We start from the raw sequence: 15522 nt of genomic DNA on the forward strand, positions 1-15522 counted from the left end.
CTCACATTCAGAGGTGGGCGTGGGTGGTCAGAGATAGTCATTTAAACAATAAGCATAATACATTAGTACCTTATATAGTAGGTTAGCAGGGGTTAAGTATTAAGGAAAAGTAGAGCTGGTGTAAGGGAGGAGTGGAAATATTAATTATTGGCTTGGAAACTAGATCGGCAAGTTTATTGTTAGTAAAGTAGTGGTCCGGGAGGAAAATGGGAAAAGAAGCTTAAGAGATTTTTCTGTGAGTTGGGGACACAAGCATTCTGTTTTACATCCTCATTTTAACCTTTATTGCTCTCTTCTGGGGTTTTGTCTTTAGTTTCAATATCTGAAATTCTGGAGTAGCTTGATAACTGACTGCTAGTTATGTAAGTATAACAGTAACTCTCATAGTTAATATATACATGCTTACATTGTTTTCTGAAAGCTGAGGGGTAGGACGATGACATGGAATGTTAGGCTGTCAACGGGAGTGTTTGGCATGAAATGGATGTTGATTTTTTTTTTTAACATTTATTTGAGAGAGAGAGAGGACTTTTGTGTGTGGGCAGAGGGGCAGAGGGAGAGACTCTTCAAGCAGACTCCTTGCTGAGCTGGGAGCCCAAGGCAGGGCTTGATCCTGTGACCCATGAGATCACCACCTGAGCTGAAACCAAGAGTCAGAGGCCTAACCAACTGAGCTACCCAAGCTCCCCGGATGTTGATTCTTGATTAATCTGACTCTGCATTCCTGCTTTATTTGCCCTTGACCTCAGTATTCTCTGAGGATTCCTCATGGTTTATGATCATCTGCATTCTAGCAACCAAAGTTTAGGCAATGATTATTTAACCAAGCTCCTGTACCTTCATTTAATCCTCATGACAAACCCCGCTGTACTATTTTTGCGTACTGTTTGTTTTCTATACTGTTACAGAAGAGAGCACTAAAGCAAAACATAGCTTGCCCACTTACTACCTGTGTCTGTGTGGCTTTGAGCAAGTTTCTGATTTCCTCTGCTTTATTCATTTCAGGTTCCTCATTTGTAAACATGGGGGGAAATAGTACAGTGGGGTTTGTCATGAGGATTAAATAAAGGTACAGGAGCTTGGTTAAATAATCATTGACTAAACTTTGGTTGCTAGAATGCAGATGATCATAAGCCATGAGGATTCCTCAGAGAATACTGAGGTCAAGGGCAAAGAAAGGATATTTCTGTCCCATCCTGCCAGCATTTGCAAATGAAATTATAGTTTTCTTTTTTGTTTTCTTTTTCCATTGTAATTCAAATATTTGTTGGAATCAAAAGATCACATATGTTTGAAATTTTAATATTAAATTAACATTCGTTCTTTCAAAGGAAAAAAGTAGTATTCAAACCCAGTTTGGTTCATGGATATGTACTTTGAGTCTTTAAAATCCCATGATACCACATAAAACTTATAAAAGGGATTAGTTGGTAAAGATTTGTACATGTATTTCTTAATTGCTTTCCTTACAATGGGAGACAAAGAAACTATGAATGCTTCTGCTTTTTTTTCTTTAACTCTTGTGATAGAGATTCTTGCTTATTCTTAGAGTACATCTCTCCTTTTGAAAAATTAGCTCATTAGTCTACCATGATCTATAGCATACTTTTTGCTGTTGTACCTACTTATAAAAATATGGTGCCAGAATCAGAGGAAATAGACAATGCCCAGCAGAGTGTCTGGAATGGAGTAGATGCCTAGTGAGCACACACTGCGTGCATGAGTGGCTGACTTGCCTGTTCTTGAGAAATAGCTGGAGGGAGAGCTGACTTGTTGCCAAATGGAAAACTACTCAGAGAGAAAATAGTGTTCTTGAAACGTGTCTGAAGCAAAAGGAGAATTCAAATGATGTCAAAAGCTCGTGACAGTTGTCCTTCCATAATAAGTAAAAGCTGTTTTGAATTTCCTAAAAGAGAGTGTTGAGAAATTTACCTACAGTGAGTTAAGCACATTTTAGTGAGTGCAAAGCTCAGGTGATAGGAATAATCTTGTCGTGAGCACCATTTGTCTTTGGCTCTTGTGCGTTAGCTCTGCTTTTGCCATTAAATCTGTGCAGCCTCAAGTTTTATGACCTCCTGGTAGTGACTTGACAAGTGAACAATACTGCCTATTGATAACTAGTCTAAACAAGGGAAGTTTGTGTTTTTCTGTGGTAATTCATTTGATATGCCAGATAATTTTAGGTAACTGCTTGCATGATTAAAAAGTAGTTGATTTTATTTTGGTCAGTAGTTAGTTGTAAAGATAAAAATATATATATTATATACATGATTATTTATCCAGAGCACAATTCTGTCTTTAAGGGAAATAGGGGCTATATTTGTGTAGGTCTGTAAATATTGATATATGTGTGTGTATATATATATGTATACACATATATATATATGTTTTTCTGTTTGTCATTCTAGAAATAGCTCAAAATTTTATATTTAGAATTGCTCTATGTTCCTTTCTTAGCTATGGAGGAGGGTGATTTTTCTATTCAACCAGTCATATAAATATTGAATTCTTAGCATGTTCCAGTCACTGTGGTAGGTCCTGGGGATACATACATGGGTAAGACATGGTCCTTTGCTCATTTTATTTAACAAATAAAATGGATTTTAAAATACTTTAATAAACATCCTTACATAGGTTTGCATTAATGTTAAAAATGTTAAAATGTTAATAATATTTAAAATTATTGGAAATAATTTTTGTATTAATGATACCTGAGCCTGGGTGGCTCAGTCAGTTGAGCATCCGACTCTTGATTTCAACTCAGGTCATGATCTCCGGGTCGTGGGATCGAGCCCCGTATCGGGCAGTCCTTGCTGAGTGGGATGTCTACTTCTCTCCCTCTCCCTCTGTCCCTCCCCCAACTCTCTCCCTCTCTCTCTTTCTCAAATAAATAAATCTGTATTTATTTTTTTTTAAAGATTTTATTTATTTATTAGAGAGAGAGACAGCCAGCAAGAGAGGGAACACAAGCAGGGGGAGTGGGAGAGGAAGAAGCAGGCTCCCAGCCGAGGAGCCTGATGTGGGGCTCGATCCCAGAACGCCGGGATCACGCCCTGAGCCCTGAGCCGAAGGCAGATGCTTAACGACTGAGCCACCCAGGCGCCCCAAATGAATCTTTAAAACAATTATTGGAAATACATGTACTTGGTATGATGTGGAGATATTTGATCTTGCTTGAAATCAGTTGATTTGATGAGTGTGCAAGCAGTATCTATAACCATTATTAATATGTTAGTAAGATCAAGTATTAGTTTTTAATAATAATTAAATTACTGATAATACATTTATTTCTTAGTATTTTGACCAGAGGGCTTTTAAAATAAATTTTGTCTTGATTGTGGTTTCCTGGTAATTTTTATTTCTAGGCTTTGTATTTTCTGCTTATCCTTAATTCAGGTCATTCAGATTCTTGAAAGACACCCAGTTTTTTCAAGGTCAGTTTGAATTCTTTTGCCCAACTTAGTGTCATTTCATGATACCTGGTTTTGTCCTCAGTCTCTTAAGTAGTTGCTCCTCAAAAATACTTACTGGAAGTTTCTCTGCAGAGGATTAAAGGTGTTTCTGGAGGACACTGGCATTTCTGAGAAGAGCCGAGGAGAAAGGCACAGGTGGTTTCTTCAGTGATAGCCGTTCTGGTTACTGGTGACCGCTTCTCTCTGGTTATGGCATCTCACCTTGACCAGGTGTGACCCAATTCTACAAAGTAGCCAGGGGCCATGAAGAAACATAGGGAGAAAGGAAAGAATATGAATATTCATTTATTCGTTTATGATTTGATTAATTCAAGCCATGAATGAATGCATGTAGGCATTTAAGCAGCAAATACTGAGCCCCTACTGCGTGCCAGGCATTATTTTGGACTCCACGGATACAGCATAGTGAACAAGACAGAAAATTTCTTACCCTTGGATTATACACCAGTGAGGAAGATTAAAAAGTATGCAGTATGGTGTCAGAGTAATATGTGCTCACAGTTGATGAAGAAAAGGGGAGGGATAGAGAGTGGCGGTGGTGACAGTTAAGGAAGGACGCCAGGAAGAGGCTCTGAGGGGAGGGGCTCCTTGGAAGACACCTGGATGAAGAGCATGTGCCTGCGTGTGTCGTCGGGAGGTACATTTCAGGTCCACGGGAGAGACAGGACATGCTCACATAGGGGCAGAGACACTGGTGAGGCTGGGAAATGGGACATGGGATGTCTTTCTCATTTATGTTGCTTGTGAACATGTTTTTAAAATTCTGCCTTTTTGCCATGTGTTGGCTGAATTTGTCATTATCATAAACATGATGCATTCTGTTGTAGACTTGTAATTGCTTTGTTTCCTTGTTACCGGAACATCTGTTTAGCACCATATTTTAGTGTTGTTTTATAACACTGAGATTTGGTATCTCTGGGTGTTACAGCCTTTTGTGTGAGTTCTGATTCATGGTGGTGTTGAGTCCTTGGTTTAATTTAGGTTAGGGAAAGTGAGAACCTAGAAAGGCTTCTAGGGTTCTAACCCTAGTTTTGCTGCTAACTGACTATCAAATGTAACACATGTGGCCTCAGTTTATCCATATGTAAGCTAGAGGAGCTGGACTAGATAATCACCAAGATTTCTTTTAACTGTAAAATTCTGTGGCTTAAAGAATTTTTAGGAAAAATTCACAGGAGGGTCTCAGTAGTTTTTTCTTTATATTTTCTTTTTTGAAATTAATTTTTACATTTATATACAGCAAAGCTCACAAATCTTAGGCTTGCAGCTTATTGAAATTTTACATTTGTATATGCCCCTTAATCAACACTCAGATCAAGGAAGAACATTTTCAGCATGCCAGAAGGCTCCTTTTCTAGTCAGTACGCTCTCATCTGGAGGCAGCTACTCTTCTGACTGTAAGATTAGATTTGCATGTCTTGAGCTTCCTATAAATGTCATCGTGCAATACATACTCCTCTGTGTCCTCTTTTTACTCAGTGCTCTGTTGTGAGATTCGTGTACACTGATTACAAGGGCAGTTTTCTTTCAGTCCTGTGTAGTCTTCCATTGTACGGATACCGGACAGTTAGTCTACTCTCCTGCTGATGGGCATGCAGATGGTTTCCAGTTTGGGGCTATTACGAATAAAGTTGCAATGAACATTCTTGTACCTGTCTTTTGATGGACACGACACTCATTTCTCTTGGGTATACACTTAGGAATTAAATTCCTCAATCGTAGGGTAAAAATATCTTCGCTTTTGTGAATACTGCGTATTTCTCATAGTGGTTGTACCTTATGAGAATTCTCATTGCCTCATATCCTCACCAACACTTGGTATTGTATGACATAGTGGGTATATTTAGCAGTATTATATCCAGGTTTTAATTTGCCTTTTGTCGAGCACCTTTTCATGAACGTATGAGCCGTTTGAATATCCTCATCTTTGGAAAGTGCCTGTTTAACAGTCTGTCTCACCTTTAAAAAATTAGGCTCTCACGTGTTTTCTCCTTATTGATTTCTAAGAGTTTTCTATATTCTGTGGATAGGGGTCCTTTCACATCTATGTATATTTTAAATATTTTTTCCCATTCTGCAAATACCTGTATTCAGTACTGAAGAAAAGTTTACAGTTAGAAGAATGCAATTTTAAAACTTCAGTTTTGACGCATCCCTGCTCAGTGTATAGATGAAGAGAGCAACAGGTTTCAAGATTTTTCTTATTATAAAAAATTTGAGTCCCAACATCAATTTAAAAATAATCCTAAGGTACGTTTTCCTCGTAAACACACTTTTAAATTATTTCCACACTTCTGGGGCGCCTGGGTGGTTCAGTCGGTTAGGCATCTGCCTTTGGCTCAGGTTGTGATCTCAGGGTCCTCGAATCAAGCCCCGCATTGGGCTCCCTGCTCAGTGGGGAGTCTACTTCTCCCTCCACCGCTCCCCCTGCTTGCACTCTCTCTCTGTCAAATAAATAAATGAATGAATCATTTTGCCGTAAGACCTAATAACCTAAAGACAAGCTTGTTTACAACATTTAAATTAAGCACTAGCACAAAATATTAAAATATCTCATAAGAAGTGTGGAAATAATTTATTTTATTTTTTAAAATGTTTTATTTTTAAGATTTTATTTATTTGACAGAATAAGAGAGAGCATAGGGGCGCCGGGGTGGCACAGCGGTTAAGCGTCTGCCTTCGGCTCAGGGCGTGATCCCGGCGTTTTGGAATCGAGCCCCACATCAGGCTCCTCCGCTATGAGCCTGCTTCTTCCTCTCCCACTCCCCCTGCTTGTGTTCTCTCTCTCGCTGGCTGTCTCTATCTCTGTCAAATAAATAAATAAAATCTTTAAAAAAAAAGAGAGAGAGAGAGAGAGCATAAACTGGGGGAGTGGGAGAGGGAGAAGCAGGCTCCCCACTGAGCAGGGAGCCCAATGTAGGGCTTGATCCCAGGACCCTGAGACCATGATCTGAGTTGAAGGCAGGTGCTTAACTGACTGAGCCACCCAGGCGCTCCCAAAAGATTCTTCTTCTTTTTTTTTTCCCCTAAAGATTCTTCTATTAGAGAAGCAAATGATTCTGGACTCAGCACGTGATGTCACCAGCACATGATGTCACCAATACATGAGTCTTTTTTTCATGGGTGTTCATTTTGGTGACTTTCCCAAGAACTTCCTTTTCTTTGCCCTTTGATATGAACTCTGTGGTGATTTTGTTTGGTGCTGGTAATTTTGCAAAACAACGAAATTCTTTTGAATTCCGTTCTCCTTGAGCTCTTCAGTCTGTAGAATTATATTCTTATCTGGATTATGGATTCATTTTGCAGTCTTAACCACTTAGTTTTAGAAACAGAAGCACCATAGTTGGAAGTAGTAAATAACAAATAAATGAATTTTTAATAAGTTCAGATATATGCTATTTGTCTTAATAGATACAAAGTCACTACTTAGAAGACCTACAGCTATCATTATAGTGAATACGTGCAGTGAGTTAGGTGGTGATGAATGACTTAGTTATTGCCCAAATTTCAGTTGTTCTCAGAAATTGGGGAGAGAATGGCAAGCAGTAGAAGAGTACGCGTCGAAGTAGCTTACTCATTAGGACGTGCACTAGCCGTCTGGACTCCGCACACAGCAGAGCCTGTGAAGCTCTGTGTGTTAGTGTTAGGGGCTCTTGTGATTCTGGGAGGGTAGTAGAATCTTCCAAGAGGCATTTTATTATAGTTCCTTCCATGGTGTTGGCTTGAGCATTAGCCATTCGCCAATCTGAAGTGCTGAATCCTCTACTGGGAGGGATGATTTGGGATAGGAACCATAACTCTTAAAAGGGGGGAAAATGGGCCAGTAATTCACTGACAGTTTGTTTTAGATTTTTCATACTGTAAACAGCTATATGGAGCATATTCAGTGAGCATTTTTATTAAATACAGATTGGGGAAACTGAATCAGAGCTGGCAGTGTTTCCCAGAATGAGTTTTGTAGATTATTCTATAGAATGTTAATAAATGTTATGTGAAATTAAAAACAAACCAAAAAACCAGAATTTTCCGGTCATGTAACTTTGGAAGGCTCTAGATTGAATAAAGTCAAAGAGCTTTTTGTTTTTCTAACTTTAGTGAGATATGATTGGCATGGAGTATTGTATGAAGTCTTGTTTTTCTAACTTTATTGAGATACAGTTGGCATAGAGTATTATATGAGGTCTACAGCATGCTGATTTGATACATGTATATTGCAGTGTGATTAGTGATATTGCAGTGATATTGCAGTGATATGATTAGTGATATTGCAGTGATATGATCAAGGTATTAACTAACCTTGGTATTAACTAACCAAGGTATTAACTAACCAAGGTATTAACTAACAGTGTTAGTTAATACCTTGATCATATCATATAGTTACCATTTCTCCCTTGTCATGAGAACACTGAAGATCTACTTTTTTTTTTTTTTAGCAACTTTCAGTATATATTACAGTGTTATTACATATGATCACAGTGCTGTGCTTTCGATCCCCAGAACTTACTCATCTCGTAGGGGTTTTGTTTTTAGCAGCAGGAGTTCTCAAAGCCTTTAATTTACCAGTAGACCTTATAATTCTCTAGGATGAGGAAGGGGAGGTGAGGTGGCAGTAATATGCAGCATTTCTTGAACTTACTTGGCCATGGAGTCATTTTTTAGAGACTGCCTCAGGAACTTGGTGTGTCACAGGTTACCTGTTGGTGAAACTGGTTTGGCTGAAATCCTTTTACGGATGGAGAACTAAGGCCCCAGTAATTGAAGGTACTCACTCAAGTGAGATTCCAGACCAACTCTTAGATCATTTTCTTCCTTTCTATTGGCAAAAAAGGACATTTAGTGACTCGGGGGACATAGGTTTAAATACATTAGGATGTAAGTATGATTTTCCTTGTTCTCTTTTAAGATTTATTGATGCTTAATGGTTAGTCCAGAGGTTCCAGGTCTAACCAAACAAGCCAGTGCCAGCTGTTAGTCCCTTCAGCCACCTTGCAGGCAGGTGGATTAGAGAGTAGATCTAGAAAGGAAGTTAAAGATTGCCTCAATCTGTTCTGTTTACTCCCCACTAAAATTAGGATAAACAGGATCTTCATCCTCAGACCTTATTTGTAACTCCCTGCTAAGTACAGATTTAATTTCCATTCTCTGGATGACTTTTTAAATGGATGTTAGCTGTGTAGGCTGCTTTTGAAGGCTGTGTTTTTCTGCAGTGAAATGATATAATAAAACTTTTTTCTTTTGTGGAATCAGATTAATTTCTAGGAGTTGGAGATTCACGAGAAACACATTCTTAACATAAAACTTAGGTCTTGCACTGCCTTAAAACAGTCAATTTCCAGTAGTCCAAATATGTACCAGTAGTTGTGGGAGAATGGAAAGAAAGCCTGATTTAACTTAATTTACACACTTAACTGAATCAAAACTTACAAATTCCTATTAGAAAAACACAGTATCTTACATTGAGGTACAATTTAGGTTTTAAATAAAGATTTTGTTAGGTTATAGCCTAAAATCGTTAGACTTGTCCCCTGACAATTTGTAAGTACCGTGTGCTAGGGTGAAAGGTCAAGGAAACGGGAGCAGCAGCAGTATTTTGTTAATGCAGGGACATTTCGGGTAATCTATATGAACAGTTACAAGAAAGACTTGAATTCCACTTTGGCAAATAGGCATAACTCACTGATGTTCTTCAGTTTAGGAAAAAAAAAAAGTTGTGCCTTATCTTGTAGAAAATTGCTGTTTAGTATTTCTTTTTTTGTTAAAATGTAGGAACTTAACATGGTTCCTTATTAAACAGAAAAGGCATTTCAGGAATATAGTAGCTTATATTACTTATGTGTTGAATGTTTTATATTACAGAGATAAATAGTTGATTATAGTTTTACTGGGATATTTTGACAAAACCAGTAGTGTGCATTCTTCTCTCCTTCTTCTTGCCTCCCTCACCCTCCCCACCGCAGCCCCCAAGCATAACTGGCATGGTTAATAACAAATCTTGGAAAAAGAAAGAACTTCCTGATCATAACTGACAAGAAGTTTAACTACAATTTTGTGTGCTTGGAAAACTGTTGAGAAAATTTTGTGAAGTGCTAAGTGCTTCTCTGGAAGGAATGAGGTGTTATGACGTAGGCTACTGATGGAGCTAGAAGTGATAAGAATACTGTAAGAGAAGTAAGGTCAGTAAGTAGTGTGGAACATGAGAACCGATCTGGGTCTATCCTTTTTCCCTTTTTAGAGGCCTGAAAGGTTTTTTTAAATGGTACTGATGCCCTTTATGCCTGGATGCTAAATACGGAACATACTCCTTATTTAAGAAAATTCAGGGGTGCCTGGGTGGCTCAGTGTTTTAAGCGTCTGCCTTCGGTTCAGGTCATGATCCCGGGGTCCTGGGATCTTGAGCCCTATGTTGGGCTCTCTGCTGCCTGCTGCTCCCCCTTCTTGTGCTCTGTCAAATAAGTAAATAAAATCTTAAAAAAATTCAGGAGTAGACGAGATAATTGATAAAATTTTTATGAATTTTAGCAAGTGAGTCCAAGTAATAATGTTATTAATGTTGTTATCGAGAAACTTACTGTTGCGTTTGAAAAGCCAAATGTCAGGCAGGTTGTTCCTATTTTCACCTATATTAAATCAACATTTCTCAGAGGTAATCTTCAAAATAGATACATAGAAAGATAACAACTATAGCTGTATTTACTTCCAGTTGTTTCTAGAATGACAAGATATATTCCTATCTGTAAAATCAGTAAGATATTTTGTGAACATATTAAATTCTTTATTTTCTCAACATTTTGCCTGAATATCTAAAATAGGATCTTCCCCTTAAACTTAGCTATGCCCATAATACAATATTTTTTAAATAGCTGCATAAGTATAACTAAGAAAAGTGGTATTAATGTGGACTATGAACTTTGGCCATAGTCTTTTTTGTTGTTGTAACAGCGACACTGAGCCATTTTTATACTGATCAGACATTCTGATGGCATCTGTTTCTACTGTCAGTTACAGTGTATATACAAATATATTTTGTAATTAATTTGCTTTTTTATAGTTCTTTTTCAAAGTATTACCATTTGTATTGAATATAATATGTGTCATTTCACAATGAAAATTTACTAATTAACTGAAGGGAACTAGCAGTGGGTTTTCTGGTGCACTAATCACAAAGCAGCGTTTTTGGACCTTTTCATGTCCTTTGAATAGGAGAGTGGATGTGCGCCTTGTGATTTGTTATTCTGTTTTCACTGCTTTAGGAATTGAGAACTTTTACTTACGTACTTCTTGTTTTGGTAGCTTCAAGCAGCATAGGGATTTTTAGGTCTATTTTGAAAAAGCTGTGATGGGAATGTTACATACACATGTGACAAAGGTGTGTGTCAGTTACTGGACGTGCAAGGGGACCTTCGTTTTCTTGGATAGTAATCAAATGCTTCTCTTTATTGTTATTTAAAGTGACCTCCATCCTAACTGATCTATCAATTACTACTCAACCAGAACTACTTCTAAGTTCTAAAGTATAATGTGTACCACCTAGTTAACATGCACATAGTGGAGAAAAGCCCAGAAGCTGTGCAAGAGCAGATTTCTCATTTTGAAATAAAAATTCACCATACCTCATTTTTCTCCACTGTTAAAACTGGCTAGTCTTTCAGTTCTTACTTTTTACTCCCGGGAGAAAGTGTTGGGATAGTCTTGTGTTGGGCTACTATGAAAATAATCCAAGATCACAAGATTGCACTTCAAATTTCGACAGAATTAATTTGTTACATATCAGCATTATGAAAACTTTAAATTTTGGTATAGCTTGCACTTTCAGAAAGTTTTCTTAACAGTTAATATAATCGAATTGCATATTGGCATTTAAATTAAGAAAAAAGTTATTTAAGTAACTAAGGCCTAAATGATAATAGTTAATTACTTGGCTTTGGTATGCACTAGTAACATTTTATGAATGTATTTGCTTTAGTTTTGTAGGGAGGAATTGTCTGATATACTTTTTAAACTTTATTATAGAAAACTGGAAATAGTCACAAAGTAGAAAGAGCCATATAATGAATCTGCACGTATTTATCTCCTGTCCTCACCAGTTTATCTACACACTATCCTACAATAGTTCCCTCCTGACCTCCCAGTGATTTTGAAGGAAAATCCCAGACATCATGTAATTTCATTGAGAAATATTTCAATGTGTATCTCTAAAAGAGAATCAAATTATTTGTATTCCCTGTGAGTACTAGCTAGCTTTGTTGTGGAGAGGAAGTTCAAGAGCGCTTGGCAACAGGCCTGCTATTGCATTTTATTGCAGTTATTTTGCATTTAGAAAGATCGAGATTTTACTTGGGTGTTTTACTATTACAGTAACTCTCAAAGGATTTGAAATGTTGATTTTATAAATAACATCTAAAAAACATGAATTATCACCATGAATATATATATGGAGTTATGTAACAGTCCTTGTTTCAGAGCGAACCTGCAGTTTGCTTTGTCATTTGTTCCTGGCTCCTCCCTACCCTGCCAGAATTTATGTTTCTTTATTTAAATGCTGAGAAACGGCATATATAACACTTAGTTTCAGGTGAAATTCTGTAGGCCCCGGCATGTGTCAAAGAAAGAGCTGGTAGAATAAGGATGCGTGTGTGCTGAGAAAGAGAAGACAGAACAAGGTGAACACTGCGGCCAGGCACTGGTGTGGGGGGGACTCCCCTTCTTTCACTCTTGCTCACCCGGCCTCCTCGCCTGGTCTTGACTTTTTATTTCTTTTTTTGGTTCCCCTTTGGTTTCTCTCTTTTCCTTCTCTTGGCCTTTATTTAATTTTGCCTGTTGCATTCATTGTCAGGCAAATTGCTGATTCCTTCCTTGGAGGATGTTATACTGTGTAGGGGCTGTAAGATCAAACCTTAAAAAAAAAACGAAAGCTTTTAAGACTAATCTATTGTGCTTTAATTCATTTTTATATAGATTTTATACAGATTTTATTTAAACTAATTCAAACAGCTGGATACCAACTATGGGCTAGATTGAATTTTTCTATACTCTGTGGATGAACTACACAATGTATCAAAATTGTTAATTTTATAGACTTTAAAGTTTACTTTAGATGCTGTTATTGAAAAGATATGTAATAATGATTTTTTCTTTTTTGTTGTCTTTTGCTGCCCATTTATTGGATGAAACCGATCCTGATAATCACTGTGACTGCAGTTCACGAGGTTCCTTTGCAGCTCACCTCTGGAGGTAAGAGCTTGCCCCTGACCTTGAGACTAGGATCGCTAATGGGACATCACTATTGGCGCGTTTTGTTAGGCATTTATTTGGTAATTTAGAGTGGTCATTTTGTTTTCACACCTACTCTTCAGTAATGGTAATGAGATGAATACAGACTTTTTTTAGAATAAGAATTCCTAAAAGTTACAGAACTGCTCACCTTCATAACAGGTCATTCCTTCTTTTTAAGGACTTTTTCTTTTTTTTTAAGTAAACGGAAATCGGTTTTGCTTTGTAAAGAGCCTTATTGTATATGCTTCCTTCATAACTGTTGACCAAGAGCTGAAGGAGTCGTGGGGGAGGGGGCTGCTGTCAGGCAGGTTTCTGTTGGTGTGAGAGCACTTTTTCAAACCCCTGAGTTGATAAGGGAAGAGCAATGGACTTAACTGTTACTGAGCTTTTCTTTTCTTTTCTTTTCTTTTCTTTTCTTTTCTTTTTTCTTTTCTTTTCTTTTCTTTCTTTTCTTTTCTTTTCTTTCCTTCCTTCCTTCCTTCTCTTTTCTTTTCTTTTCTTTTCTTTTTTCTCTTCTTTTCTTTTCTAAGATTTTATTTATTTGACAGAGAGACACAGCAAGAGAGGGAACACAAGCAGGGGGAGTCGGAGAGGGAGAAGCAGGCTTCCCCCTGAGCAGGGAGCTTGATGCGGGGCTCCATCCCAGGACCCTGGGATCATGACATGAGCCAAAGGCAGATGCTTAAAGACTGAGCCACCCAGGTGCCCCCTGAGTTTTTCTTAAACACAGGCATGCTCCCTTCCTCTGTCTCCCTCTCCACTCCCTCCTCCCTCCCTCTCTCCCCACTCCCCCTCTCTCAGTGCTTAATTCACTTCCACTGGAGTCCTCATAATGGTCCTGCAGTGTAGAGCTGAGACTCCAGTGATAACATTGTGAGATAGAGATATTTAGGAAAGCAGCTGACCTGTGAGTTGACACAAGATGGCTGAGGCTTTGAGGAAGGAGGAGGAAAGAGGAGGCAGCGGAATGTGTAGAGAGATGCTTGCACTCAGAACCAAAGCGTGGTTTCGGAGCATGCCTTCCCTTCTTGGCCACACTGGGCAAGTCACAACTTCCCTGAGCCTGGGTTTTCTTATCTTTAAAATGCAAATGACAGTTCCTACCTCTCCAGTGAAGTAGTGGACTTGGCAGCGTTTTTAAAGTGCTGCTCAGGGGCACTTGGGTGGCTCAGACTCAGGTGTTAATCCCAGGGTCATGAGTTCAAGTGAGTGCAATAAGTAAAGTGCTACTCAAACCTTAGTCATATTCTGTATTTTCCCCTTGGGCTGTACTGCAGCCCCACACAGTAAGACACTCTGCTTTGCCTTCCCCTTGTCCTTCCTTTTGCTTCTTATTTCACTTTATGCTCCCTTCCCCCATTCCCAACTTGTTCAAATCCTATCCCTCTTCTGGTGGAGCCTACATGCTTTGTCCACTGCCTGGTCGTCCTGCACCTCTCCACATAGAGGCAGTTGTTCCCTTTTCTGCATCTGTAACACTGTGCTCATGAAATTACTGAAACACTGTGGGTGTAGCCCAGCCTGGCACATTGAATACTCTTAGAGACCAGTTTGATGATTGCCAGGGGAAACCGATGAGGCCAGAGAGTACCATGCAGATGTGGTTACTTTTTCTAAATATCCAGGATCAAGGGGGAAACAAAGCTATGTTTGGACAGACTCTGGGCTTTGACATGTCAGAGGCTTGGTTGGCCCATGAGCAAGTCATTTCATCTTTTGGTTAATCTAAAGATGGAAATGGTAATACTTTATGGTTATTAAAACGAAATGAAATAGTGCGTGGCAAACACTGAGCACAATGCCTGTCACATAGAGTTTTAAATAAAGTTTAGTGCAAAAACAGTAAAAAAAAAAAAAAGCAAACCATAAGAATTTGAAGACAGTATAAATTATACAGTTTACTCTTTAGTTGATGAAGCATTTTTTAAGCATCGCAGAATGGGAAGTATCACAAAGGAAAGGATGGAAAAGTAAGATTTGCTTCTGTTAAAAATCCTTAATTTTGTTCATGAAAACATATATAGTTAAAAGGCAGTTTGGGGAAAGTGTGATAACAAGGTTATTATACTTAATGATCTCCTGGAATCAATTTTAAAATGTACTATTTTCTTTCCCATAACTTTTGGTTGGATTTTATGAGATAGTGTCATGAAATACAAATGGTAATAAATGTTTTAAGAGTTTAACCTTGTAAGTAATCAAAGAAGTGTAGTTTAAAAGAACAGTGATGAATACTTGCTTACCTATTTAGATATCTTTTTTTTTTTTTTTTTAATGAATGCTTAGGAAGATAGGATGGGATGTTTTTAAACTTACCCTTTAGAGAAATCAGTTTGGTCATCCACATTAAAGACCCTGTATAAATTCATGCCTGTGGGTTGTGTGCCTGTGTAATTCTAGTCTGGGAATTACTGCCAGAGAAATAAAAATGAGGACAAAACTTTGCATAAATGTTTATTATAGCATTTGTAATGGCAAAAAATTTATAAACAGTCCCAATGTCCAGCAGTAGGAGAAGGTCAAATAAATAATGGTACAGACAGCCGTATTATGTATGGATGGAACACTGTACAGCCATTAAAATGGGAATTATGCATATCCATGTACATGAGTATGTGTTGATGAACAAAACAGTGATAGAAGTGGGATGCAAAGTTATACATGCAGATCTCAACTTAAAAATAAGCATACAGAAATTAGTTAAGAAGGAGATACACAAGATGTTAAATTGTTTTATCCTTTGCTCTTTCATGAAGGAGCCACAATGGGGAGAAGA

At 38.0% G+C, this 15522-nt stretch overlaps 1 protein-coding gene across 9 annotated transcripts in view; it reads left to right on the forward strand.

Annotated features, from left to right (window-relative positions):
- ATE1 (arginyltransferase 1) overlaps nt 1–15522 on the forward strand; it is a 162624-nt gene that overhangs the window by 36826 nt on the left and 110276 nt on the right. For all 9 annotated transcript variants that reach the window (XR_005833250.1, XM_040624524.1, XM_040624525.1 and 6 more), the window contains one exon: nt 12672–12704. Coding sequence is in view for 8 of the 9 variants with exons in the window: in XM_040624524.1 (XP_040480458.1) it covers nt 12672–12704 (33 nt within the window). In the remaining variant the exon portion in view is untranslated. The remainder of the gene's footprint in view (nt 1–12671; nt 12705–15522) is intronic.

Source organism: Ursus maritimus, unplaced genomic scaffold (genome assembly GCF_017311325.1).
Source record: "Ursus maritimus isolate PB19 unplaced genomic scaffold, ASM1731132v1 scaffold_7, whole genome shotgun sequence".
In the NCBI taxonomy this organism is placed as follows: Eukaryota; Metazoa; Chordata; class Mammalia; order Carnivora; family Ursidae; genus Ursus; species Ursus maritimus.